Genomic DNA, 27,827 nt, shown 5'->3' on the forward strand with positions numbered 1-27,827 from the left:
TATGGGTTTTATTGACTATTTGTTGTAATCTTTTAGTTGATTCTTACATATAACTTTATATTTTGCGCAAAATATACTGAATTAAACAGAATTCGGTATCAGAATGCTATATCCGCCTATGCGTACAATGGTACTTCGGTGCACCATGTTGGCATAATGACTGGAATGTTACGTTAATTGATGTTTATTCTCGCTCGATTATAGCTTATACTTAAGAGCAATTCAAGATTTTTATTCTTGTCATTACTCTTCTTCATTTTAAATGGATTTAATTAATTAATTGCGGAAATACAAATTTCAGGAAATTAGTAATTCTTTCAATGTCTTGGGGTGTGTTCGGTCCGGAGGAATTTCCAATTTTCTCATGTTCGTTTGGTCAAATGTTGAAAAATATTTTCTTTAGAAAAACAAGTCCTGCAAGTGGCATTCAACCAACTACCCCACCACCACCACCAACCCAACCCCCACCAAACCCTAACCACTCCCAGCACCCCTACCCAACTCAACCCCCCCTCCAACCTTCAAAAAAAAAAATTAAAAAGTTTTTCATTTTTTTTATTTTCTACACCATCCAACCCCCCCCCCCTCCCCTCCTCCCACCACCCAAAAAAAAAAATTAAAAAAATTTAAAAAGTTTTTAAAAGTTCTTTTTTGGTTTTTACAACCCCTCCCCCCGCGAGCCCCCACGACCCATCACCCAACCACCCGTCCAAAAAGATTTAACTTTTTTAAAAAAAGCCAAAAGTTATGATTTTTTTTTATTTTGTACACCACCCACCCACTCCTCCACACCCCCCAGCCTCCCGAATTTTTTACTTTATATATTTTGTTTTACTTTTATAAAGAATTTATAAAAAAAATAGTTTGCGTGGTTAAAATTGGTGTGGGGTGGGTGGTGGGGGCAAGTGGGGCGGGGTTTGGTGGGTTGTGGTTAGGGGTGGGGGCAAAGTGGGGTGTGGTGGTTGTGGGGTGGGGCGCGTGGGGGTGGGGGTGGGTAATGGTGAGGAGCTAGTGTGTGGAAGGGGCAGTTGTGTGGTGGTAGGGTATGTTAATGTGGCGTGGGTGGTTGAGGGGTGGGAGGTGAGTAAGAAAAAAGTTTTTTATAAAAGTATAATAAAATATAAGAAATAGAAATTTTGGAATGGGGGTGGGTTGGGGGGAGTGTTGTTGTAGGGTAGGGGTGGGTGAAGTTGAAATGCGTTTGATGGTGATGGTTGGGTGGGAGTGAGATTTGGTTGGGGTTGGGTGCAAGGGGTGTGGGTTGAGGTGGTGGGGTTAGTGGGGGGAAAATGGGGTGGGGTGGTGGGGGTGAGTGTTGGTGAGGAGGTAATGTGTGAAGGGGGTAGTTCGGTGGGTGGTTGTGGGGTGGGAGATGAGTAAGAAAAAAATTCCTATTTTTTATAAAAGTATAATAAAATATAAGAAATAAATTTTGGAATAGGGTGGGTTGGGGGGAGTGTTGTTGTGGGGTAGGGGTGGGTGAAGATGAAGTGCGTTCAACGGTGGTGGTTGGGAGGGAGTGAGATTTGGTTGGGGTTGGGTTGTGAGGGTGCGGAGGTTGGTGGGGGCTCAGGTGGGTGTGTTTCCAAAAATATTTTCTACTAACCAACCGAACATGAAAAAATAAGTAAGAAATTCACTTATTTTCCATTACCCAACCAAACATGAGAAAATAAGTAGAAATTTACTTATTTTCTAAGATCATATTTTTCGTGAAAAATATTTTCCTCCATACAGAACACACCCTTAGTGTGTTATTTAAATTTGTGCAATTATATTGCCTTGTGTTAACAAACTAAAAAAAATAAAAAGTATGTTTTGTCAAGCTTCAACCAAATAGAGAAAAGTAATTAAGAAATCCAAGCAACGGGTCAGGGCCGTGTAAACCAAAAAAAGCGACATAAATTGTTTCAAATTCACTTCTTGTTTTCACTATCTCTCCACCTGGCAGATCCATTCTCCTTTCTACCTTTTTAACTCTTTATTTCTCATAACAATTCTTGATTCTTATTTTGTGTATTTTAGCTCTATACAATTTTCCCCTTTGTGGGTTTTGTTCTTTGTGAGATTTTGGGTTATGGGTATTGACTAGATTCTTATACTATAATTTTTAACCCAAATTCTTGATTTTTATTTTGTGTATTTTAACTCTATACAATTTATTTTTTTGTGGGTTTTGTTTTGGGTGAGATTTTGGGTTGTGGATATTGACTAGATTTTAATATAATGTCAGCAATCAAGAATACAGGCCAATTCTTTACAATTGGGTTAGTAACAGCTTGGTATTCATCAAACATTGGGGTTTTGTTACTAAACAAGTATTTACTAAGCAACTATGGGTTTAAATATCCAATTTTTCTTACTATGTGTCATATGACAGCTTGTTCTTTACTAAGTTATGTAGCTATTGCTTGGATGAAAATGGTCCCAATGCAAACTATAAGATCTAAGGTTCAGTTTTTAAAGATCTCTGCTTTAAGTCTTATTTTTTGTACTTCTGTTGTTAGTGGGAATATATCACTTAGATACTTGCCAGTATCTTTTAATCAAGCTATTGGTGCTACTACACCTTTTTTCACTGCTGTATTTGCTTACTTGATGACATTGAAGAGGGAAGCATGGTTGACTTATGTCACATTAATTCCAGTTGTTACCGGGGTTATTGTCGCCAGCGGGGTATGCGTTTTGTGTATTTTATCAAATTTTAGTTGAATTGTGGTATTATTTAATGATTCTTGATCTGAAATGTAGTTGAATTGTTGTACTATGTCTAATGATCTTTGTCTGTTTTGGTTGGTTTCATCAATGAGAAATTGACATAAATAGCCGCCCACCAAAATAATAGTTAGGATGTGTGGATTTTTGTATATTAATGTATATTTATACATAAAATATACATCGTTGATAGATATGTTGGTATATTTGGCTAGCGAATGTAATTTTTTTTTGTCCGACCGGCGAAATGTGTAACTTGCCCTTAATCAACTAGGCTTTATATTTGTACTCTTTTAATATAATTGTCCGAACTTTGGGAATCATAGTGGTGATTCAGCTGTGTACCACCAGATTCGTAGCTCAATACATTCAGGTTATTTATTCAGTGGCCGCACAATATTTAGAATGTGCCAAAAGATATATCGTCTGAGCTAGGTTTATAAAGCGGACTGCATTAATATTCCATATTACCTAGTTTTATTAGCATTTTTATCTAAAGCAATGATGTCGCGCACCGTCTTCGAGCAGGGTGGATGAAATGGAGACTAGCCTCCAGGGTGCTTTGTTATAAGAAGGTGTTGCCTAGGTTGAAAAGGTAAGTTCTACAGAGTGGTGGTTAGACCAGCATTGTTGTAAGGGGCAGAATACTGGCCAATCAAGAACGTTCACGTTCAGAAGATGAAAGTAGCGGAGACACGGATGCTCAGATGGATTTGTGGTCATACTACGAGAGATATGATCAGGAATGAAGATATACGGGACAAGGTAGGAGTGGCCTCTGTGGCGGACAAGATGAGCGAAGCGAGATTGAGATGTTTCGGGCATGTGAAGAGGAGTTGAGATGGTTCGGGCATGTGAAGAGGAGGTGTGAAGATGCGCCAGTTAGGAAGTGTGAGAGATTGGCGGTCGCAGGATTTAGGAGAGGTAAAGGTAGGCCGAAGAAGAACTGGGGGAGGTGATTAGACAAGACATGGCACAACTTCAGCTGACTGAGGACATGACCTTAAATAGGAAGCTTTGGAGGTCGAGGATTAGGATAGAAGGTTAGTAGGTAGTTGAGTTGCGTTGTGATGTGTGTGAGAGAGGTAGGGGCTAGCCTTTCCATCCTCTATCTCCTTTTCGTAGTAGTATTATTTTGGTATCACGTAGATCATTATCCTTATTTGTGTATTACTATGTGTTGCTCCATTTGTTCTGTATCTTGATATTTTGTTGTCTTATTTCTCTTACAATACTGCATTGACTATGTTTCTTTTGAGCCGAGGGTCTATCGGAAACAACCTCTCTACCCCATGAAGGTAGAGGTAAGGTCTGCTTAAATCTTACCCTCCCCAGATGGGTTGGCGTGAACTGGTGGTTTAGCCAAAGGGGGAATGGGCAATGGTTAATCTTGGTCTGTTTTGATTGGTTTAATCAACTAGACTTTAAATTCGCACTCTTTTAATATAATAGTATGAACTTTTGGGAATAATAGTGGTGATTTGGTTAAGTACCACCAGCTCCTTAGCTCAATGAAGTCGGGTTGTTTATTCTTTGTCCGGCTGCATAATATTTAGAATGTGCCAAAAGATATATAGTCTAAGCTAGGCTTATAAAAAGGGACCGCATTGGTATTCCATATGATTAGCATTTTAGTTTTTGTAGTCTAATGCTGTGGAAGAAAATCTATCATGTCTACTTAAGAAACTGACATGGTTTCCATTGCAATTTGTTTTCTTTTTTGTTTTTCCTTCTTTCTTTTTGGGAGTGGAGGGGTGGGATTGGTGGAATATGTAAGAGGGGGAATCTTTGTGTTAGCTGTGAAGATACTAATGTCCATGAAGCTTGCTTGGTATTTCATGATCAAGGGTGTAATGTTGTTTGTAGAACCGGTCTTTATATATCATATGAACATAATATGTTCTGATAAGTCGTGTTCTGATGAATGAATTTGATAAAAGAGAAGTGTTCTTGTATTTATTTCCTTGTTGGTGGGATTGGTTCTGGTCAATCTATGGTTAAGAGCAAGTTGTTCTTTTTTAGATTATATTTTTAATAGTAGCATAATGTTTAGATGTGTGAAAGAAATATCATTTGAGCTAGGCTTATGAAAAGGATTGTGTCGATATATGACTTAGGATGTGTTTGGCATGAAGGAAAATTAGTGCTTTTCTTACTTAGAGCTTGTTTGGATTGTCTTATTTTAGGCGCTTTTAAGTCAAAATAGCCTTTAAGCACTTTTGTAGTGTTTGGATAAAATGAAAAAGTGCTTTTAAGCACCTATTTTTAAGCAAAAATAACAAAATTAAGTCAAATACAATAAGCCAATCCAAACAGGCTCTTATTTTCTGGTGTTTGGTAAATAAGCAAAAAATATTGTTCCAAAAGCATTTATGTATAATCTAGGCAAATACTAGGGTGAGGGTAGGGGGGAAGGGTGTGGGGTGGTAGAGGTGGGGCTATGGGGGGTGGGGTGGGATGGAGTGTGTTGGAGGATAGGGAGGAATGGGATGCCACTTATGAAACTTGTTTTTCCTACTTGCATTGGGGAAGTCATTTTTCCCTTCTCAAAAAAAACAAAAAACTAGGGAAGTCATTTTCCTCATTTTTAAGAAACTTGTTTTCCTAGAGAAAATATTTTCCCAAATTTTGACCAACCAAATATAGGAAAATTGGAGAACTCTACCAAATAGACCCTAAATTGTATCAGCAGTTTCCTTCATCAAAAATTATATTAGCGGTTTAATGTTATTTGTGCAATACTGTTGGAGAAATTTATTTGTGTCTGATTCATTTCAACTTATCTTCTCAGAGTGAACCAAGTTTTCATCTATTTGGATTCATAATGTGTGTCGGTGCAACAGCTGCAAGAGCACTCAAGTCAGTGGTTCAGGGGATTTTGCTGTCTTCTGAAGGGTAATTACTGCATATATTTTGTGTTTTATAAACGAGTGAATCTGTAGCCATGTTTTGTGCTTTTTAATGTGAACATTTTGGCGGTAGGATATGAATGCTGAAATGTTTCCTTTTGACTGAAGGGAGAAGCTGAATTCCATGAACCTTCTACTCTATATGGCTCCTATAGCAGTTGTGTTTCTATTGCCGGCAACACTTCTGATGGAAGAAAATGTAGTTGGCATCACATTGGCACTTGCAAGAGATGATAGTAGAATCATCTGGCTTTTGCTGTTCAATTCCGCCCTTGCATATTTTGTAAATCTGACCAACTTTCTGGTGACAAAACACACCAGTGCGCTGACACTTCAGGTACTCCTCCTCATTCACTAGTCAGATTTCTTTTTGTATGAATTAATCTTTAATATTGTCAGTAAGGTTGAGTATTGCTGGTTGAGTTCATAAATAATTGCTGCAATCTGATAAAGAAATTATTATGTGATTTTTTCTCTATGATGTGAAAGTGTTCGTGTTTGAATTTCATGATCACGCTACAAATTATGCATGGATTCAAAAATCGTGTCTCTGTTCTTTGCTTTATCGAATATAGCTCTCGTCTTAGTTTGATCATTTGATATTCTGGGAGGCATTTCTTATTGTCTTCCTCGTCGGACTCTAACTTTTGATAAACGTTAAAATTTTAATTCCATATACTTGGGAGAGCTTCTGCACCTCCTGGTAAACATTCTGCATGGAGGTTTGGTGTTTTCATCTATGATTTGTTTAGTTTTACCATTAATTTGTTATTTCAAACATTTTGGATTCCTTTTATGTGCTGTTTTTTAATTGAATGTTCCAGACTTCGAGTGCTAGGAATTTTATGTGCAAATGAATGAGCTTGCACTTCTCCCCTTATACTTCGTAGAAACCACCAAGTGAGGTATCAGGCTGGTTAATCCTTGGAAAATTATACAATGTAGGGCACCCACTTAGCCCCTTATAGGGAATTTTCTCTTGCGGTGACAAGCACGTAAATGGAGAGAAACTTTCATTTCACGATGTTCCTGTGTTTACTTACAACAACAACAACAACAACAACCCAGTGAAATCCCACAACGTGGGGTCTGGGGAGGGTAGAGTGTACGCCGACCTTACTCCTACCAAGGTAGGACGGCTGTTTCCGAAAGACCCTCGGCTCAATAAAAAACATAAAAAGAGGTCAGATAAGGCTAAGAGATTCACGGCGATGTTCCTGTGTTTACTTATTAGAATAAAAAACGGAAAAGAAAAAAAGGAGTTTCACATCAAGGATTATCCTCGTAGAGTTCAGTGGGGATTGTCATGTAATGAAACCACGAAGAGAAGTTGTACTTCGGTTTCTGCCTCTGTATCTAAGAAAGAGGAACCCCTGTAATTAGCACATAATATTAAGCAAAGAAGTGAAATAGTTCATTTCCGTAGAGCTTAACCCCCTATGGGGAATTTTTTCTAAACCCGTTAATGGAGATAACTTTCATTTCACAATATTCCTGTCTTTACTTGTTAAAAAAGAACAGACTTTCACTTCAAGACTCATCCTTTTAGAGTTCGGTGGGGATTGCTGTGTAATAATGAACCGCGAAGAAAAGTTGTACTTAGGTTTCCGCCTTCACACCTAAGAAGAGGATCCACAGTAACTAGCACATGCATTAAGCAAAGAAGTGAAATTGTTCATTTTCTCAGAGCATGGAAATACGTTGTAAACAATAATCGAACTGCTTATGAGAAGTCACAACATGCTATTGTAATATATTTCATGATTTGTCCCAAACTAACTTTACAGAAAGGAAAGAGTTGAAAACGTTGTTTCGTGGTTTGAGGAACATAAATTATCTTATTTCATGAACTAGTTTTGGCCAGGAGAAGTTGAGCCATGTAACTTTTTGTGGTTATACAAAAGGTGCTAGAGCTTTGTGTTCGTTCAAGGCAAGTGGAATCTATTTGAAGCACATCTTTTACAATTGTTGCAAATCAATTTACATTCTGGAAATGAAGAATTTTTCATTTCAACGTATTTTGATGGACTGGATAAGAATTGACTTGAATGCTCTACACTAGTTATGTTTGTTCCTTCAATTATTATGTTTCCGTAATTTCTCTGCATTTACCATGTTCTTGCTGGTGTGAGGAGGAATGTGCTTTTTTTTTTAATCTCTTCTATAGATTCCTTGTCCTTATTGACAAAAAATGCTTGCTTTTACAGGTCCTGGGAAATGCAAAAGGGGCTGTAGCTGTTGTCATCTCAATCCTAATATTTAAAAATCCGGTATCAGTTACGGGGATGCTTGGCTATGCGCTTACAGTTTTTGGAGTCATACTCTATAGTGAAGCAAAAAAACGTAGTAAATGAACATCGAAAATCATCCACTTGCGACGTTTAAAATTAATTGTTTGTTCAAGAAATGGTTCAACTTTCACGAGGCAAGTCAGATCATGCTTGTTGCAGTTGGTGCCACGGATTTTTCCCCTCAAATTTGTATCTTTGCTCGGAAACCTGTGAAACAGGGTTCCATCTATATCAGCCAAGAGACAAGAATTGGCTGAATAGCAAGTCTTAAGAAGTGACTTGATTTGTCTATCCATTCTTCCCTGGCTTGGGTAGTATAGATATCTTTTGTCTTTATTCTTTCAGAAAGATTGTAAAATTGAGACTACACAATATGTTACTACAGTTGTTAAATTGATTTATTAATGAAAAGGATCTCAAAACTAGAAATTTATTAATGACTTATGTTGTGAGAGGGGAAAGAGATGAAAGGTTTTATCACATTCTGTTTTTGGTTCGTGGCAAATGTTTGGATGACTATCTGTTGCTGATTTTCTGCTAACTGAAGAGTTCCATCCGTTTCAATTTATATGATATAGTTTTACTGGGTGTGACGTTTAAGAAAAAGAATATATTTAAAACTCGTGGTCTGACATGCTATAACATTTGTTTGGTTAATATTCTTTTGGAACTTGTGGTTTGAAATATATTACATATTTGTATAATTATTAAAGCTTATCATTGAGGGACAATGAGAAGTTTAAGTTACTGGAGACAAAATCTTGTTTGTTTGAGTCCTTTTTAAGGCCTAATATAGAGAATTGCTCATTGCAATAAGAGAGTTCAGATCAATATTGATTCGATCCGAGCTCTTGAAATTGGAATAGATTTGGTAGTGCATTGCGATGTCTTGGTGATCTATCAAATGAATGGGGTGTTCACTTTAAAATATTTTGCTCTGCATTGTCCTCTGAATATATGCTTTAATAGGAATCACACAAGAGTAGATTTGAGCCCTTTAGTAAAATGCTCGTTCATAATCAAGCAAATTCTTTTCTAACATGGACTTTAAAAAATATTGTCATGAACAATAGAAAGTACCTTTCTACATACCCCTTTTTGTTTGCAATTATGGCCTTAGACTTACCATCCCATCAGCAACTCTTAACTCTGGATAACAATTTAAAGAATGGCAGGTGGGTTTGGATTCTAAATAATGTGCAAAATGAAAGTGATAGCCATTGACACTTAACTACTCGATTTCGCAATTAGGATCACCATTATTTTTATGGTTCTTATGGTGGTGGTAGAAATTACCCTACTTAAGTTGAAAACAGTGTGATTGAACTCATAGTACCACCAATGGCGTGATGGAATAGTTGTGACTTGTAATCCTTCTTCTACCCCTTAACTAGAGGTATCTGATTCGAACCTTGTCAACAGAGAACTCTCGGTAAGCAACGCCATTGAGCCTACTCAACGTAAAAATACAGATTAGTTGATCCAGTGGATTTCAAATATTGGATGCAGAGCATAGAACGAAAAAGAATCTATTAGTAATACAACACTATTTATTGCTAATCAGCCTACTAATGCCTATAGGATATGTTCCATCACTGGTTTCCTTTTACATATGAATTAACTTGAAGTTCAACCCGTCATTGGTTACCTTTGACATGTCTATGTAGGTAGATAAGCCAAAACGATATGTTCCAATTTCCTAGCTTAACTATTATAAAGATATTTTGAATAACTGGAAAGCTATGTTGCTCAGATTCTCCAAAAATGTTGTCGCACTTGTGTTGGGTCCACCAAAAATGTACTACTATTGGAGGATCTAGCACACACCTATCACATTTTTGAAGAGTCCTAGCAACATGGCTGGAAAATGCATATCAACAACTCAACCGAAACAATGATAAAGAGGACTACCATGTACCACCACTCGAAGGAACTGCACAATGTACCCCTGCTAAAGGTCATGAGAAAATAGCAGGAACGTTTAACATCCAAAAGTTAATGGAACAACAATAGGATAATAGTTTTCACAATCATGGAAATCAGATCACACAGTTAACCAAAATGATGCACCAACTGGAGATATAAAGAAAGAGGATTGAAAAAAAAAAAAAAAAAAAAGAAGAAGAAAAAAAAAGACCAAGCCCCCGTGGATAAAATAGTTGACATCAGATATAGTTTAAGAATCTGGAACAGTTGCTGCTGGACGCTTCATCGAAGCAGACTTGATTAAATGATTGTAGCTGCCCTTCTCCTTGAAAAGCTGTTTAAAATGAGGTTTGCAGTATAAAATCCCATCTAGGGCTGCATAATTCGATGGATTTAAAGAGCATCCACCATGAGAACACTTGAAACACGACTTGTGATAACTTTGGCTCTCCACTGTCACCTGAAAAAGATGTGCAACATTCATACTTAGATATATCCAGAAATTTAAGTGTTGCACAAGTGTGGATGGTTGAAAATTATAGTTTTGGAGTGCTGGAAAACAAACAGTCCAAAAGGAACCTTTTTTCTTCATGATTTAACATGCTACAGAAGATAAAAACATTAACAATCTATAGCCAACATCATGTACCTCCACTGCCAGAAGCTGGCAGCGGTACAAGAGTAAACATTGTCGACAATTTAAAACAATGAAAGGAACCCTGAACTCAAAAACTTTCATAAACAAGTCAAAAAGTACGTTCATTTTGAAATTTTCCACCCTCACAGATGGCTACACATTTAGACATCTTCAAGAGCACATATGTTAACCATAACGAGTTTAAATTAAGCTTCCTGGCTACTGGATAAAATAAACATATAGAAGGGTCAGATGACTCAGCTACTTCTTTTTGTGCAACATACTGCACAGTAGATTTTACCTTAATAAACTTCAAGTTCTTTACTAGCTTACAACTCAAAAGTGAAAGGTCACTGATGAACTTACCTAGTAACTTCCGAGTTAGTATTCAGTGGGATGTGTAATAATAAAGTAGAACAGAGGGGTGGAGCACTAGATGATATTTATGTGAGCAAATAAGCTCGAACTTTAGGGAATTCAGTTCATTTATGCTTAAGTTAACTTTCTGTAAGCCTTCGGAGGATGGACTATACATTTGCTGACACTATCACAAACTGATCATACTCAAATATCTTATATGGTTCTATTCTGTATTTATTTTAAAGGAAACATACAGATACATTAGAACAATTCTCAACTGTGCAAACTTCAACCATTGTAAATATCTTCTAGCTACCATCCACTCATTTAGGTACATTAATTTTAATCCGTCGTCCTTCAGCAACATGCATTTTTCAATCAAAAGAGAGATAGTCCAAACTAGAATCCTGGCTTGTATACTTACACTCAAAGCCACTTAAACGCTAAACCTGCTTTCATGAACCACTAAATAGATTAGTGAAGTTACAAGAGTATTCCATGGTGCACAATATCACAGCGAAAATCAATTTCGAGGCCATCGCTTGTAGAGGAGGAAGATGAAACTTTTCGATACACAAGTCTAACTCCAGAAAGAAAAGTTAATAAACAACTCAGCAACGCTTTCCTGAATAAGGTACAAAGTGCTGACCAAGGCCAATCGATGGAAAAGTACAATTTATTCCTCAACAATGACATCTTAATAGGGTGAAATTTTGAGAATTCGATATTTGTACCTTCTCAAGTGGATAAGCCGTTTTACCACAGGTGGCACATTTGTCCTGTGTCCCAGAAAACATGCTAGCAGCTTTGCTCGGAGATCTTGTCTGTGTAGCGAAAGCACAACATTGCTTCAGATCTTACAAAAATACACTTTTCTTCTTTTTCAATTTGTTAATCTTAGGTACAAGTAGTTGCAAAGAAAGTTACCAGCTCTGGAGTCAACTTCTCAGCTGACTGCACAGCTGACTTCGCAGCTGTCACGAGTAAAATGCATTTGTGTATTAGATAAAGTGAATGGACTTTAATGTTGAATAAAGAATTAAGCAAGAAATAAATAACACGTACGGGATTGAAAGTTCTTGTTGAAGTTGCCGGACTCCTTGTAGAGCTGCTCAAAATGAGGCTTGCAATAGAGAACACCTTCCATTGAAGAGTAATTGCTCAGCTATGAAAAGATCATATAAACATATAACACCAGTTAGTATGCATCAAAACACCATAATCTTTTCAACATTGGAACTATACATATAAGCACCCAAGGGTGTGGCCTAGCGGTCAATGAAGTGGGTTGATAACCATGAGGTCTCAGGTTCAAATCTCAGCAGAGACAAAATCACTAGGTTAAGCCTTCCTATTTGTCCTAGCCTTAGTGGACAGAGTTACCTGGTACCTGTTGCTGGTGGGAGGTGATTGGTATCCCGTGGAATTAGACGAGGTGCGCGCAAGCTGGGGCTTGCAACGATGGTAGGCTTACGGGATAGGGGCATAATTGGAGGTGATTTTCCTTTCTTTAGCAACCTATTTCCTCTGTTCAGATGAGCCCCCCGCCTTTCTATTCTTTTTCACCCGGACACAACGATTATAAATTAAAAAAAGAAAAACTATACATATACTACACATACTAAGGCATTTTTTCCTAAATGATCGAGCCAGTAGAGACATTGACACTCAAATTACAACTCCTATATCAAAATGCAGTCTGTTGCTTGTACTCTTCAAAAATGTAGACGGGTGTGTGTCGCACCTTTCAAAAGTAGTGCATTTTTGGAGGATCCGACACGGGTTCGGCAGCTCCAATATCGGGATAATAAAAGTTTACCCTTTGACAATTTTCCAACTCAAATCACAGGACAAATCAGGATGAATAATTATAATCTATTACTTAGGGGTTTGCTCCACATTTAAACTCTAAGAGTTTGAATCTCTACTTCTGCCTGAATAGATTTTTTTAAAAGAAAAATTCCAGAAATCTATGTTGATCTCCACAAAAATCAAGTACTTGTTAGTCAATTAACTACAACTCAATCCCAAACAAGTTGGGGTCACTGCTTTATTCAGGCAAGAAATACAAATCTCAATTTACGTGACATAATTTTCAGAAGCTAAATTTAGATATTCAAAAAACTATACAAAAGTAGCTATAAGCTGCACTTCTTCTCATGTCAATACGATGAAGAATATATTTGAAAATGTTGGTCAAAATTCACACAGTTTGAATCTAGAGAAGCAAAAAGTGTTACATAAATTGGTACCTTGAGAGTTCCTTTGCAATGGTTGCATCTGAAGCAAGATTTGTGATAACTAATCCCATCAGCTGACAAAAGCTCAACTGGGTAAACAGTCTTTTCACATGCCTTGCATTTCTGTTGAGTTCCTGTAAACGACATGACTTCCAACACAACAAAAATATTCTAGATCTGATCCTCAAAACCTCCCTTTTCCTACAAATCAAGATTTCACTCTGCAAAAACAAAACAAAAACAAAAAGATTCAATCTTTAGTACTATTTGTAACACATATCTTAAGGGGATCCAAAATTTGAAGTTAATACATACAATAATAATTGCTACACAGTCGAATATTTATAGATATTTCTACACATATATACAGAATTTGGACAAAAGTTACTGAATTCACGTGAACCTGTAACTGAAATTGTGGATCTGATGTAACAACAAGAAAAGAAAGATTAGACAGCTAAATTACAAGGAAGGGTCAATCTAGTCAGCAAAAACAATTTTATTGGGTCAAAGGTACATACATTGGAAGATTAAAAAAAAAAAAATTGTTGCAGTTCTTGATCAAGATTATGTGTGGATTAAAGTTGTAAGTTTGTGATGCAACAAAAAAGATAAAAACAGCTTAGTTACTAAGCAAATTTCAATTGAATCATCAGCACAAATATTTGTATTGAGTCAAAGGGTACATACATTGGAAGATTAAAAAAAAAAAAATGTTGCAGTTGTTGATTTACAGGGCAAAGATTATGTGTGGATTAAAGTTGTAAATTTGTGATGCAGCAGATAAAGAATGTTTTTTTAGGAGTATGAGCCCGATAGGAATGATGATGTGGGAGAGGAAAGGGGGCCAAGAAATATCTTAGTTTGAAGAAAGTAATTGGCTCCTCGTTTTTTTGACTATAATCATGAATGGTGTAGACTACAAAAATGTAATGGACAACATGTAGACTCGTAGTATTAGACTTTTGACACAATAAATTCTATCCGAGGTATCCGGTTTATACATAATTTGCTCCCTACTTGTCACTTTTTAACAACAACTTATCAATTTACGTGCCACTTTTTTTTATCATAAATTTTGGATAAAATTTTGAAAATTTATCTTGAAATATTTATTTGGCCATAGATTTTGAAAATTTATCTTAAAATAAATAAATTAAGTTTCCACTTACAAAACTTCAAAAAAAATTCAAGTAAAATGCCAAACACAACTTTAAGTTCTAAAGATCACAACTTCAAATACTTAAATATTCAAGTTTCAACTTTAAATTTGTGGCCAAACGGGAGCTTATTTTGGATAGTACAAGAGAAATGATTTGCTCCGTTTTAATTTGTTTGTCTTAATTCTTTTTGGTCCGTTTAAAAAAAGATATATCTTACCCTTTTTTATAATTCTTCAATTTTAACTTTACACATGATATGTTTGAGACTACAAGATAAAGGATATTTTGGTACATTCTACGTATTTTAATTTAAGATTACAAGATTGAAAAGTATTATTTACTTTCTTAAACTCCGTGTCAAGTCAAAAATCAGACAAATAAATTGAAACGGAGGAAGTATCTTTTAATATTTGGTAACAATTTAATTTAAAACTTCATATTTATTCTTAATTAGATAATTTCTAATCATACAAGTATCTAAGACTTGTTTTACACCATAAATTTCAAAAGTGTCCTTTCATTTTTAAATTACTCAATCAAACACTATCACATAAATTGATATCGAGAGAGTACTATTTTCTTATTTATCTGGTTAAATAATAATGATATATATTTATATTTCTTATTTAGTAAGAATCTTTTATAGTCATACAAATTTATGAAATGTCTAAAATCACGAGTTTTAAAAGTTATATTCATATTATATATTTAACATCACAAATTTTAAAAATATTTTCTTATTAAATTATATACCGAGTCAAATTATAACAAACAGTGTGAAATAAAAGGAATATGATATACCTAACATTTGCATATCGTTCTCCTTTGGATTGGAAGGTTTCTTTCACTTGGAAAGTGTATAAGCTTTTCAAAATCTATTTTTTGTCATATGTATTTTACTAGAAAAGGATACATGCCTTCCAATTTTTATTCCTTGTTATATGTATTGTAGTGGAACTTACATGTTCGAAACACAACTACCATTCTTTCGATTTAATAAGGTGTAAGAAACAATAAAAGTAAGCATTGAAACTTTATATCTACTGCATTTCAATTTTTATTAAGAATTTCTGTCAGTAAGATGCTTCGCATTATTTATAATATCACAAGTAATTCAAATATTAGTTTAACGTTCGTAATGTCTCAACTCATTAATAAGATGAACTTGTTCCATATTTATATAGATTTTAAACAAACTCTGATAATACATATTGAAAATCCAACGCAGCACTATCATATCGAATAATACAAATTAATGGCTTAGGCTAAAGTTCACAGAACAAACGCGTTGTTATAAGATTCGGTGGATAATGTTTTGTCTTGCACCACTTTGTTTGCACCTTATTTAATCATTACTCTTATTTTTTTTTTATTTTTTTTTGGGTTTCCATCCGATGTCCGGTATCGCGTGTTATAGGGTCCATTTGGGGGCAGCACTTTCAACATGATTGCTTCCATCTCAAGGCTCGAATTCGAAACTTTTGATTAAGAGCGACCCCAATCATTCCACCACAACCCATGTTGGTCAATGGTCACTCTTGTTCTTTTCATTCATTAAGACCTCATGTAAAGCTTTCTATTCAGCAAAAAAATACTTAATAAAAGGAAAGAATAACAGTGATGAATGAGGGAAGCAAACAGAAAATATACACATCCATACTTCTCTCTTTTTAGTGATTGTCAAAAAGAGAAGGAGGTAAATTAAAAGAGAAGAAGTGATATTGTTTCTTTCTTCTTGTTTTTTTCATCATATTATCCTTTAACTGTTTATAACTCTCCTCTGGAACGGCATTGTCATTGGTCCAAACGGTGTTTTAAACACGTCTAGGCAATTTGGGGGGCGAGTCTCGAGATAAGGCATGCTAAAAACGCAGGGTCGGCTCTAGCCATAGGCCAGTAAGTGTAAGGCATATGCCTTAGGCCCCAATTTTGGGGACCTCAAATTTTACCAAGTTCAAATTATGTGTTAATTTTTCCTTAAAGAAAATTGATTATTTATGATAAAAAGTACATCTTTTTATAAATTTTATATTATTAAATTCTCCTTAACTTTTTTCGAATAGAAGAAATCAAGAAATGTTATTTTGCCTATTTACATTTTGTCCGCTAACACTCACATTTTTTTTTTTTTAATTCCATTTGGACTCTCTTTCTTCAAATCGTTGATAAGTTAGAATAATACTCTGTCAAAGTAAGAATCAATAATCTTAAAGTGTTGAATAAAGTGAATTGCAAATTCTCTTTTTGCTTCTTCTTAGGTTTTCAAGCATTGCAGTAAACATATTAAAGTAGGGTATATCAAGTTATCGACTTCAGAATCAATAATCTTAAAGTGTTGAATAAAGTGAATTGCAAATTCTCTTTTTGCTTCTTCTTAGGTTTTCAAGCATTGCAGTAAACATATTAAAGTAGGGTATATCAAGTTATCGACTTCTTGAATCAGATTCTATCGTTCTAACTCTTTTATTTTTATCTAATGTTTGTCAACTTATTGCTTATAGAATTAGGTCAATTCAACAGTTCGTAATGATTGCATCGGTAGAAGCATGTTTTTCAACATTTATCGATAAAATCTATCTTAAAATTAACAATTGAAAAACAAAATTATTCAAAGAAATGGATAATGGAAAAGTTATTAAGTAATATTTTTGCATCTAAAAAAAGTTAGAAAAATAGATTTCAAATAAAATATATATGAAGTTTGTTTACATTTTAGACCTACTTTAGGCTCCAATTCTGTTGAGGTAAAAACGCACCAAAGCTTAATGGCCCCGCATAAGTATTATGTGGCGTATATCTCAATCTTTTGGATGTTCTTATGTCTTAGGGCGTAAGTAGAAAATTTCTCCAAATTGAATCACAATTAAATAGAGTTTTTAAACAGCAAATTTAGTAACTTTTAATTTAATATTTTAATTATTAACTATTGTGATCTTTTAGTACTTGTTATATACTTTTTACATAAATAAACGTTATTTCAATAAACTTGAAAATTATGTCAGAGAAAATTAGGGGCCCATTTGGACGGTATATCAAGCATCTTATATATTTTGGAGAATATTTGATTGAAGTTGAAAAAATTGACATTAAAGTTGAAAAAACAGTACAATAAAATATTTTGAAGTTAAAATTATATTTGGATATTGATTATACTTGAAAAAAAAAGTGTATGCTGAAAGATTTATAAAGGGCCACACACCCGATGCACAAAGCATCCCGTGTTAGTAGAGTCTGGGAAGGGCCGTACTTCAATGAGTGTGACGTACACAACCAACCCTAATGCAGGCATTATTGGTTGCTTCCATGACTCAAAACAGTGACCTATAGGTCATACAGAGACAACTTTACCGTTGCTGTAAGGCAACCCTTCTAAGCTGAAAGATTTATGAGTAAAAATAATTCTTACCAATAGTTAAATATTACAAGAAGTATTTTAAATACTCAAATAATAATCTGAAGTTCAAATCCATAGTACACCTGTAGATAACAAAGCTCTCAAGCAAAGCCTTATGCATGAAACATCAAAACTCTCCAAAAACTTCAAGTCAGTTTCTCTCCACTTTGCTCCAGCAAAATGCTTGTATTCTTCAACCACAGCACCCAAACACCAGTTCTGCAATTTCCTCAAACATCCAACAAGACAACCTGTTCGATGTTTTCCACGTTTACAGTGTACTAAAACAGGTTGATTCCTCACATCAACTATCACTCTCAATGCATCCATTATGATATCACTAGACATATTTGATGGTTCCTTTGTTCCATCGATACCGAATTGGTATAGCTTGATGTTGTTATTACGTAGGAATTCGAGGTTTTCTTCGGGGTAAGGTTCTGGACATAAGTATATGATAGAACGAAGATTGAGTGATTGGAGGAAAGGAAAATTGGAAGGTTTAGGACATCCTGATCTGTAAATATAGTTATTTTCTACAGGACAAAAGTTTGTTGGTGGCACAAGTACCATATCATCATCACTATCATCTTTGAAATCAAGAATCACACTCATATTTCTATGTTTTTTTCTTTCTCAACCAATAATACGCTAACGCGAATGAGTTATCGCAATTATTTTCATCATAATGGTTGTATAACAAAGTTTGACGGGTGGCATGAAAGTTGCAATGAGGGAGCTAGGGTAAGGGGGTGTTTGGATGATTGTAAAAAGAAAAGAAAAAATTAGGAAAAGAGGTATGAAAGGTGAGAGTTTGAATTTTAAGAAGGCGTGAAAGTTGAAGGAAGGATGTAGGGTATAGGGCGGTGTTTGGATGATTGTAGAGAAGAGAATTAAGAAGGAAAATAATTGATTGGTGAAATGGACTGATTTGAGAAAGCAATAGTAAGTATATTATATAGAGCCTGTTTGGATGGGCTTATGCCTATAAGCTGCAAACAGCTTATAAGCTAAAAAAAATAAGTTGGGGTAGTCTAACTTATTTTTTTTGGCTTATAAGCTGTTTTCAGCTTATAAGCTGCTTTAGATAAGATAAGTCAAATGGGCCTAATTATTTTTTTGAGCTTATTTTAAGCACAAAATGATTTTAAGCTGGCCAGCCAAACACTCAAAAAAGCTGAAAACAGCTTATAAGCAACTTTATAAGCCAATCCAAACGGGCTCATAGTTTGGTTTGGAAAATTGAATTTGATTTGGTTTATGATTGTTGTAACCAATAATGTAGCTTAGACATGAAGTGAAAATTAACAATTGCCAAATCCGAAATAAATTCGGATTACTAATCCTGATTTAAATCAAAGATGGCAACATATTTTGTTCCAATAAAACCTCTAGAGAAAGTAAGTGCAACACAATCCATAATTTAAAGGGCGTGGAATTACAGAAATAAATTCAGTAAAAAAGACAACAAAAATAAGTGAAATTAATAAATAAACACCTTGTATTTGGCTACCAATGTCATTACTAGCCATACCTGTACTATGGCACGAATAGAAATCAAAACTGTAGCTTTCTCGTGAATATTCAATTTTTTGATTCTCATAATAATTGGATGGAAAAAGAAATTCTCACAGTAATTGGGTACGCCCAAAAAAAAAAAAAAAAAAAAAAGAGAGACCATTGTACATATTTGCCTATTTCTGTGTCTTTCTTTGCGTATACGTTAAACTATCTTTATATAATAGTAGTGTCCGGATAATTTGCGCACATCTCAATTAATTAACGGAGTATGTACTACCTCCCACAAGCACAACTGCCGAATAACTTTGCTCACCCAAACTTGGGACAAAAGGAAAGAAATTAGAGGAGTAATACTTTTTTTGTCCCTGCTGGAATTTCAATTCTGGTCTCCGATGGTGCTATATGTTTTACTTGTATTGTAGCAATACAAACCACAACGAAAATGGCAAAAATAAAATTGCAAATATTAATCTCTCACATGCATGTTACCACATACATATTTACATCTCAACATATACATTGACAAAGTTGCAGAATTTACCGTAGATTACAAAGAGACGAACGATTTTACAAAAAATATTTGCACACGTTTTACCACAAACTTATTTACATCGCAAAGCACATATTGACAAAGATGCAGAATTTACCACAAAATACACACAGAAGCAAGCCTGCAAAGCACGCAAAATCCTTATTCCCACAAACAGAACAACACAAAACAAACACAGTTAGACAAATTCGAAACGCATAAGTAGCTTCACAGAGTTGTATTTCTCTCCCTTGCGGTTGTGGAGTGGAACTGCTCGGATACCTTGTTTTAGTTCTGCAACAGGCAAACAAGTTTGGCCAGCAAAATCATCTTTTTCAGACATATCATACTCATGAACTTCAACGCGAAGTAGAGCCAATTCAGGAACTGTTAATGGGAACTCAAACTGTTCATCCCAAGTTGGTATCCAGTTGTCCTCAAGAGTCTTTGTTTTCTTCATTATAACATCAGCAGGAACTCCAGCTATTCCTATCTGCATAGAGTTGTACACACTAAACCATTCAGATTCTCCTTTTCAACCTCACTCATCGGCCAATTCATTAGAAAACACGAAAAGACACAGTTTCCTGTAACCTTTTAGGCCCAACTCCCAACCCCAGAGTGTATTGAGGGATAGTTATTGCAAATATAGAATTTAAAAAAGCAAATTAACCAACTAACAATAATAATAAGAAAAATAATGGAGGTTAAGTATATCCATCAACCTTTGCGTAGAAGTCTGGAGGAGAGTATGCATCAAAGTGTGTGTGTTTGAAGTCGTAATACCACCCTTCACCCATAAATACAGTGACCTGCTTAATTCAGGAAGCCTTGGGTTAGTTGCATCAACATGATCAAACCATACATAATCCAACAAAACCAGCTATAAAACTAGATCCACTCAAGCACCTTTAATTTAGTTTTGACTGGCAAATTTGCTTGTGGATTGAAGATCTCATTGTTGGGACCTGCTTTCAATAGTATATCTGGTTTCTTAACATATCCACAACCACCATTGGCTCTGAACATACCATGCATTAACCAAAGTGATCTTCCATAGCCCTGCCACAAAACTTTTGTTTATGCATTTTCCTTGGAAGACTATGACAAGCAAATTATTGGAACTTATGGTAAATGATAAAGACCAAACAAGTCAATATTCTTATGTTAAGGACAGTTCATTTAACAGGTCCATTTATATCCCAAAGGATAACAACCCGAGGGTGGAGGAGAATGCGAAGAGGCCACAACAAACAATAGTGGAAAGAGGGATCCAGCAATATCAAAGTTTTACATAGAAAAGTTCCACTATTTAGATTGTCGTTATAAATGGGTCTATCTATAAAGGCATTTCCATAGAAGTGCTAGTTCATATGATACTCAGCCTCTAGCTCTCTACTAAACGTGACACACACTTAAGCATGTCTACATGCTTAAGTTCATTACATGTCAAGATAAGAACAAAGAATAAAAAATGTGTTGATGAAGAAAAAGATAATGAAAACAGATAAAGCTATTTAGTGAAAATTAAGTGTGACAGAGACGAACTTAGATAAATAAAATACCATTCAACGAAGTGACCTTACTTTAATCTATTTTCCTTCTTGTTAGTGGGGTGCTTAAAGGGGTATTGTGGAGGAAGATATATCAGTCACACTATCCTTCTAGCTCTCCCTTAATTACTAGTATAGTTAGAGCCTGTTTGGATGGGCTTATGCCTATAAGCTGTTTTCAGCTTATAAGCTAAAAAAAATAAGTTGGGGTAGTCTAACTTTTTTTTTTTTTGGGCTTATAAGCTGTTTTCAGCTTATAAGCTGCTTTAGATAAGCTAAGTCAAATGGGCCCAATTATTTTTTTGAGCTTATTTTAAGCACAAAATGACTTTAAGCTGGCCAGCCAAACACTCAAAAAAGCTTAAAACAGCTTATAAGCAACTTATAAGCCAATCCAAACGGGCTCTTACTCCTCCTCCAAGTTCATTTCTAGACAAATCATTTGAAATATAACAGATCGAGGCGTCAATTCAAGCTGCTAAAGTATCAGGTTTCAGTTATTGGAGTCACGGTACACATGCAAGTGTTAAGAAAGCTCAAATAAATTCTAGTGTGATATGTGTCGGACACCAAAAGTATCACAAATGTAAGTCCTAGCATTTATATGCATGATTGAGGATAGGTAACTGGGTTCTGTAGGTACTTATAATTGCTGTGTCCTTCACCTTGAGAAAAAAGAACAAAGATTAAGAATTCACTCATTTCCTCTAAATCAATTGTTACATCATGAAGGGAACGCCAGATGTGAATCTTGTAATCCAGCGGTGGTCTAACAAAGAAAAGGGTCACTGAGATCAAACACTAAATTGTATTTGTTTATCTGAATTTTTTTTTTCCTACAGAATGATTTTTCTCAAATTTAATTAAGACACAGCAGAAAATATTAACTTTGCATTACGATTTTCTCTTACGAATTCTAACTCTACTGCTTTCCTGTTCTTGTTGTGGGAGAGGGGGGGGGGGGGGGGGGGGGGGGGTTCTTGCGGAGATGAAGAAAGAACAATAACCTGCATATTGAATGCTACCATTTGAGCTCCATGTGTCCATGCAACAAAAGGATTGTAATTGGATGAGTCAACACGTATGCCCTTTGGGTATATTCTGAGCAAGTTCCTCTGAGTGAACCTGTAAACATACCATAATTACATGATCATGGCATGAATAAATTGGTAAAACCTTAGAAAGGCATACACACAGAGGCTATAGATCAATTACATGACACATTATGACAAGTAATTCTGCTTGTCAAGTGAGTTGGATTGTGTCATCCGAAACTCCTTTGATCACACATGAAAACAAGAACACTAACAACAACAACGATGACACTTCAGTCCCAAGCTAGTTGTGGTTGAAAAATGCAATGTCCATTTCGCTACATTTGCACTTATTTCATTCCAATAATAAAAAATATGGGATTCTCTAACACTAGAGGTTCTCATGTTTACTAGGGGCATACAAATCTCTAAAATGAATAAAAAGATCCTTGCAAATAATGAAGGTAATGTAAGTGTAACAGTATGACTATAACTTTTTGATAACCGTGGATATGACTAAACCTTAATCTCAACTAGTTGGTATGTCTATATGGATCTTTTGCTTCAGCACTTGTTTCATTCCAATAATCAATAATATGGGGTTCTCTAAGACTAGAGGTTCTCACGTTTACTTGGGGCATAAAAATCTCCAAAATGAATAAAAAGATCCTTGCAAATAATGAAAATAATGTAAGCGTACCGCTATGACTAAACCTTTTTGATAACCGTGGATATGACTAAACCTTGATCCCAACTAGTTGGTATGTCTATATGGATCTTTTTTTTCAGCACTTGTGTCATTCCAATAATCAATAATATGGGGTTCTCTAACACTAGAGGTTCTCACGTTTACCAGGGGCATACAAATCTCTAAAATGAGTAAAAAGATCCTTGCAAATAATGAAGGTAACGTAAGTGTACCGGTATGCCTAAACCTTTATTTTTATTTTTATTGATAACCGTGGATATGACTAAACCTTAATCTCAACTAGTTGTTCTGTCTGTATGGATCTTTTGTTTCAATCGTGTACTTTTCTTCCTATGTCTGCTTGGATTCTGAGAAATTGTAGGTCGTTTGAGACAACTTCCTTTACATGCAATTTTAGGTCAAGTCACTTTTCACACCTTCATCATTGAACCTACACATTGCTATATTTTAGGCCTACATAGGGTATGATCAAACCGTCTCAAGCAATCTTCCCTCGTTTGATCACATAAAACTAAGTATAATGGTTTCTAATTCCGCATATCACAAAGTATACATCACTAAAATGATATACCCTTGGTTCAAAGAACAGGGTTACAATGTACGTAATTAATTTGATGGATGCAGCAAAATAATACCTGATAATTTCTTTTGCATGAGTAACTACAGCCTTTTGAAGTTCTTGCTCACTCAAGCTAAGTCGTCTTACTTTATCAGGATCAACCCTCAGCCAATCAGACAGTCCACCTTTCCCCTTTCCAGCATGAATGGCAATTAAACGCTTATATTCTGGTGCTATAGTTTGCTGCGAGGTGGGATCTCCTTCATCATCTTCATCAGCTTCTGTGTCATCAGAATCATCCTGCTTGGAACAGTGTCAGAATGTGGCAAAAACAGAGTTCAATTGAAGAAGCCGACATACTCTAGTGGGTCAAAATAAATGGTAATGCATTTATTACACCTTATCACTGTATCTGGCTTTAAGGTCTGAAATTTCCCTTCCCCAAGCTTCTGTATCAGCTTGATCTGTTCCTATCGTTGGGTCTTTTTCCTTAATTTCCTTCGCTTGAAGGTATTCCTTGGGTGGCTTAGTTGATATTAGAACACGTCTTTTCAGTGATTCTGGGGATGGAAAGTCTTTCATCGAATCGGGAGAAAACAGCATGTCTCCAAAAGTTTGAGTGATCATCTAGTATTTTGCCACAAAAGCATTATTAGGATCAATAAAGATGGTATCATATCCAGAATATGAACATACATACCTCTGCAGCTTTTTCCTGAAGATCTGTAGTTAGATGATCTTCAAGTGTTATTACCACAGGATATTCAGATACAGAAAAGGCATGTTCCTTGATAGACCTCAAACATTTGATGAGCGCAACTGGAGTGGTCAATGTTCTATATGAAAAAGGTATAATTAAAAACTACAAGAAGAATGAAAAGTACAAGCACAATAGGGAGAGCTCAACAATAAAGATCATGCGTTTTGTTGATCCAAGAATTCATGAGAAGTATAGTCCAAGAAATATGAATGAAATTAAATTCCAATTCTGGCTAGTCTGACAGGAACATACACAGCAAAGCTTAAGGGCTGTTTACTTTTCTTTTTGCCCTTTCAAACCTGAAAAGTGTTTATACACTAACTGATCTGGTTTGTTAAAAATATGTTAATAACCATTGACAACTTCCAATGAATTCCAAAGGAAAAACTGTTGTAATTTGATTACTGTCACCAAAGACAATAAATATACTACTAATAGTTTTCTGATGCATGTATTAATCCTCCAATTAAACATGGGGTTCATAAGACACTTCAAGATATCATATAGTAAGTTCATGGAAAATGTAGCAACCTGCTAATACAATAATCTCGAATCATCTTTGTATGTCAAAGATAGAAAAAGAATTCAGTTGCAACAGAAGCAAGATTTCTAAAGCATAAGATTCTTATCACTCCTCATTCAAAAGCTTTAGCCTACCCATGACATGGACTTTATTATTAGCATATTCATGCCCAGTATATTCTCAAGTACTACGCACAGATCATTGTGTGGCAGTAGCAGCAGTCATGGTTGGCACAAATAGACATGTATGCTAATGAGCAAACGGTCAAACTTGTTTTTTGGGCTTCAGTTGAATGTAACAATTTGTAGTGAAAGAGAAAAGAATAAAAAGCAAACAATTAGAAAAGTGTTTGAATACTTCAAAGTAAATTTGTCATTAAGCTTTATAATTTGACACAGCATTTGGCAACTTTTCACTCATCTGGAAGTATGCATAAATCTCTGAATCAAAGCACAACAAAGATAACTAGGACATTCCAGCATCAATGACATACCCTCCGTGCAGAACTTCCACATCATCTTTAGCGGAATTTGGCCATATATCCAATTCAATTACTCGTACACCTTTGTGCAGGGCTTGTATTATAGGGACATCACTGCAATCACTACTCAGCTGATTCCCAGTTAAATAAGAATTATGGCCCGTGTATATGAAGTAATGAGACAAAGGCGCATTCATATCATGGTGAATCTGAAAATTAGAAAAAAGGAGAATTTATTACTCAAGATAATACATCAAATATGCTAGTAATTTATGAAATAAAATAAATAAGATACTCCAACTGGATTAGCAGTCTTTACATTCTGTTACTAAGAACATGTCCATACAAATGATTTGAGGAAGGCTCACTTTTAGTAACAACAACAACAACAACAACAACAACAACAACAACAACGTACCCAGTGAAATCCCACAATGTGGGGTCTGGGGAGGGTAAAGTATACGCAGACCTTACCCCTACCTTCCAAGGTAGGGAGGCTGTTTCCGAAAGACCCTCGGCTCAAGAGAAAGCATGGCAAAAAAAAGGTCAGATAAGGACACGCAATTCAAAGCAATATGAAAACGAGAGACGAAAGCGACTTTTAGTAACAACAAACACAAGTAAATTAAACAGCATTCCATACAGGTCAAATCAACAGGAAAAGCACCTGACAACAACAACAACAACAACAACAACATACCCAGCGTAATCCCACAAGTGGGCACCTGACAATCAAATCTAAAAGCTTAAATACTTCTCCTCCAGAATTACAGTTCGATAGTTAAATTATACCTCCTTAGGACTTTATAACTCGCATATTCTAAACAGGTCATGTTGATAAAGGCAAATTAAAAGATAAAAGGGGAACACACAAAGCATAAACATTTGGCTGAATTTGGTACGAAAGAAAATGTTTGCTACCAAAAATGTTTTCTGTCAAAGATAATTTTACCTTCAAATTTATTTTTAGACTTTTAAATCAATTTCCAGTGCTTTGTAACACATAGACCAATATACAACATTATACCGGATAAAATCTTAACCACATATTATTGTAGCAGTATCTTACCCCGCGTTTAGTATTAAGGGGAGGATTAATATCAGCAAAAAGATACTTAAAAAAAGCATCTAAATGAAGACCTCTCCGATGAAAAATATTAAGGATCTTAAGATCATGAAGATTATTCATAATTCCTTGAGCATCCTCTAATGTTGCATTTTCCTCCTTTTGAACCTCAATTAAGAATCTACGAAGATTCTCAACATTCATTACTCCGTTATCGGAGTAACGATTGAATAAAATCTTGACATCTGAAGGTGCCTCGGCGGCGACTACACGAAATCGCCGCTGAAAACAGAAACAGACACGGTATGTCTGTTTCGACATTGTTTGTTGAGAAAAAAGGAGGAAAAATTGGAGAGGGTGAATTTAATTTGTAAGAGATGAGAAATGGAAGTTTATTATTTATTTATGTGTGGATGTGAAGTGTAACGGTTTTTTTTTTAGCTTAGGAAGAGAAGAAGGGAAGGTATAAAAGTTCTTTCGGTGGTTAATGCGCGTATCAAAAAGGGAATAAATTGCCCGAATTGCCCTTCAAATATTGACTGGTTTTTTATTTTTGCCCTTATGCTAAGTACTTACTATACAAGCTTTTTTTTAAGGATAAGGAATAACTTGTGGAATATTATAATGTGAAAATATAAATTTATGTTTATAAAAATAATTATTCTTTTTGTCATATTTTATGTGATACAGTTCGTATTTTGAGAGTTAAATGTTTCTTATTTTGATTGTGAATTTGAACATATAATTTTTAAATTTTTGTAAAATAATTTACATATTTATAGACTATATAAAAAGTGTTATAAGTCATAATTGTTAATAATTTAAAATATTTAAAAGGAAAATTGCTATAGAGAAAAATTATTTGATTATCGATAAATAAAAAGTATCAAATAAATTGAGACAGGGGAATAGAACATAAGATTTCTAATGGCAAAAGCCATATAAAATATAATTAGTAAAATATTATGATGCGAAGATATAAATAAAAAATTATTATTTGTTACGACGGCAAAAGTTCAAATGACCTATCAAAAGAGGTTGTATGTGATAGAAGCGAAGTTTGTGGATTAGTTAAGATATTTTCGTTGATTTCCAGAAGTACGGTGGGGCCTACTACAGGCTCTGCTGGCTTTATTGTATTGGGCAGGTTGATAAATGCTTAGAAGTACACTTTCTTAGGGATAATATTTGATTTTAAGATGGTAAGATATGGTACATGTGTCTCCAACTGGCAAATGTGCACCCTCCATTTTATTATTAGGGGCGTCAGAAAAAATTTAAAAACCAACCGAATCTAATCGAATTGATTTTTAGATTTTTTTTACTTAAATCGTAAGTTTTGGAATGAAACTGTAACCGTATCGAATAATTAGATTGAGTTTTTTATTTTATAAAAAATATCAAAAAATTCCCAAATATATGTGTGTGTGTTAAATTTAAAATAGTAAGTATTAAAA

At 35.0% G+C, this 27,827-nt stretch overlaps 4 protein-coding genes across 5 annotated transcripts; 1 reads left to right on the top strand and 3 right to left on the bottom strand.

The window, feature by feature from the left end:
• The first annotated feature begins 1,832 nt into the window (after nt 1-1,832).
• On the top strand, nt 1,833-8,352 carry LOC132640369 (probable sugar phosphate/phosphate translocator At3g11320). The gene is made up of 4 exons (XM_060356946.1): nt 1,833-2,676; nt 5,507-5,610; nt 5,733-5,961; nt 7,832-8,352. The coding sequence occupies exons 1-4, from the start codon at nt 2,227-2,229 to the stop codon at nt 7,976-7,978; spliced, it is 930 nt and encodes a 309-aa protein (XP_060212929.1). The 5' UTR covers nt 1,833-2,226; the 3' UTR covers nt 7,979-8,352.
• Nucleotides 8,353-9,805: 1,453 nt separating this feature from the next.
• LOC132640370 (LIM domain-containing protein WLIM2b-like) lies at nt 9,806-14,037 on the bottom strand. 2 transcript variants are annotated; one of them, XM_060356947.1, is made up of 6 exons: nt 13,769-14,037; nt 13,091-13,299; nt 11,904-12,003; nt 11,766-11,812; nt 11,573-11,662; nt 9,806-10,301 (listed from the first exon to the last, which is right to left on the bottom strand). In XM_060356947.1, exons 2-6 carry the CDS (start codon nt 13,223-13,225, stop codon nt 10,092-10,094), a joined length of 582 nt encoding a protein of 193 aa, XP_060212930.1. In that variant the 5' UTR covers nt 13,226-13,299; nt 13,769-14,037; the 3' UTR covers nt 9,806-10,091. The 2 variants fall into 2 exon arrangements, with proteins under 2 accessions (XP_060212930.1, XP_060212931.1); XM_060356948.1 differs by lacking the exon at nt 13,769-14,037 and adding an exon at nt 13,600-13,755.
• A 3,664-nt stretch (nt 14,038-17,701) lies between these two features.
• LOC132639159 (tyrosine-protein phosphatase DSP3-like) lies at nt 17,702-18,609 on the bottom strand. Its single transcript, XM_060355641.1, has one exon. The coding sequence runs from the start codon at nt 18,248-18,250 to the stop codon at nt 17,702-17,704; it is 549 nt and encodes a 182-aa protein (XP_060211624.1). The 5' UTR covers nt 18,251-18,609.
• Nucleotides 18,610-19,599: 990 nt separating this feature from the next.
• Nucleotides 19,600-26,798, bottom strand: LOC132640371 (phosphoinositide phospholipase C 2-like). The gene is made up of 9 exons (XM_060356949.1): nt 26,374-26,798; nt 25,317-25,513; nt 24,241-24,376; nt 23,940-24,167; nt 23,617-23,840; nt 22,246-22,363; nt 20,595-20,747; nt 20,411-20,497; nt 19,600-20,178 (listed from the first exon to the last, which is right to left on the bottom strand). The coding sequence occupies exons 1-9, from the start codon at nt 26,689-26,691 to the stop codon at nt 19,885-19,887; spliced, it is 1,755 nt and encodes a 584-aa protein (XP_060212932.1). The 5' UTR covers nt 26,692-26,798; the 3' UTR covers nt 19,600-19,884.
• Nucleotides 26,799-27,827: the final 1,029 nt, after the last annotated feature.

The sequence above is a fragment of the Lycium barbarum genome, chromosome 5, assembly GCF_019175385.1.
Source record: "Lycium barbarum isolate Lr01 chromosome 5, ASM1917538v2, whole genome shotgun sequence".
Lineage (NCBI taxonomy): Eukaryota > Viridiplantae > Streptophyta > Magnoliopsida > Solanales > Solanaceae > Lycium > Lycium barbarum.

What these genes read in the sequence shown, in the direction of transcription:
- LOC132640369 (XM_060356946.1), top strand. Translation starts at nt 2,227, where the DNA reads ATGTCAGCAATCAAGAATACAGGCCAATTCTTTACAATTGGGTTAGTA. An exon ending in ATTTTGCTGTCTTCTGAAGG is followed by an intron (nt 5,611 to 5,732) that starts GTAATTACTGCA and finishes TTTTGACTGAAG; the next exon opens with GGAGAAGCTGAATTCCATGA. An exon ending in CCAGTGCGCTGACACTTCAG is followed by an intron (nt 5,962 to 7,831) that starts GTACTCCTCCTC and finishes TTGCTTTTACAG; the next exon opens with GTCCTGGGAAATGCAAAAGG.
- LOC132640371 (XM_060356949.1), bottom strand. Translation starts at nt 26,691, where the DNA reads ATGTCGAAACAGACATACCGTGTCTGTTTCTGTTTTCAGCGGCGATTT. An exon ending in CCCTTAATACTAAACGCGGG is followed by an intron (nt 25,514 to 26,373) that starts GTAAGATACTGC and finishes TCTAATTTTCAG; the next exon opens with ATTCACCATGATATGAATGC. An exon ending in CATGCAAAAGAAATTATCAG is followed by an intron (nt 22,364 to 23,616) that starts GTATTATTTTGC and finishes GTATGTTTACAG; the next exon opens with GTTCACTCAGAGGAACTTGC.
- LOC132639159 (XM_060355641.1), bottom strand. Translation starts at nt 18,250, where the DNA reads ATGAGTGTGATTCTTGATTTCAAAGATGATAGTGATGATGATATGGTA.
- LOC132640370 (XM_060356947.1), bottom strand. Translation starts at nt 13,225, where the DNA reads ATGTCGTTTACAGGAACTCAACAGAAATGCAAGGCATGTGAAAAGACT. An exon ending in AGAAGTTGACTCCAGAGCTG is followed by an intron (nt 11,663 to 11,765) that starts GTAACTTTCTTT and finishes TTCGCTACACAG; the next exon opens with ACAAGATCTCCGAGCAAAGC. An exon ending in CGGCTTATCCACTTGAGAAG is followed by an intron (nt 10,302 to 11,572) that starts GTACAAATATCG and finishes CATCTTTTTCAG; the next exon opens with GTGACAGTGGAGAGCCAAAG.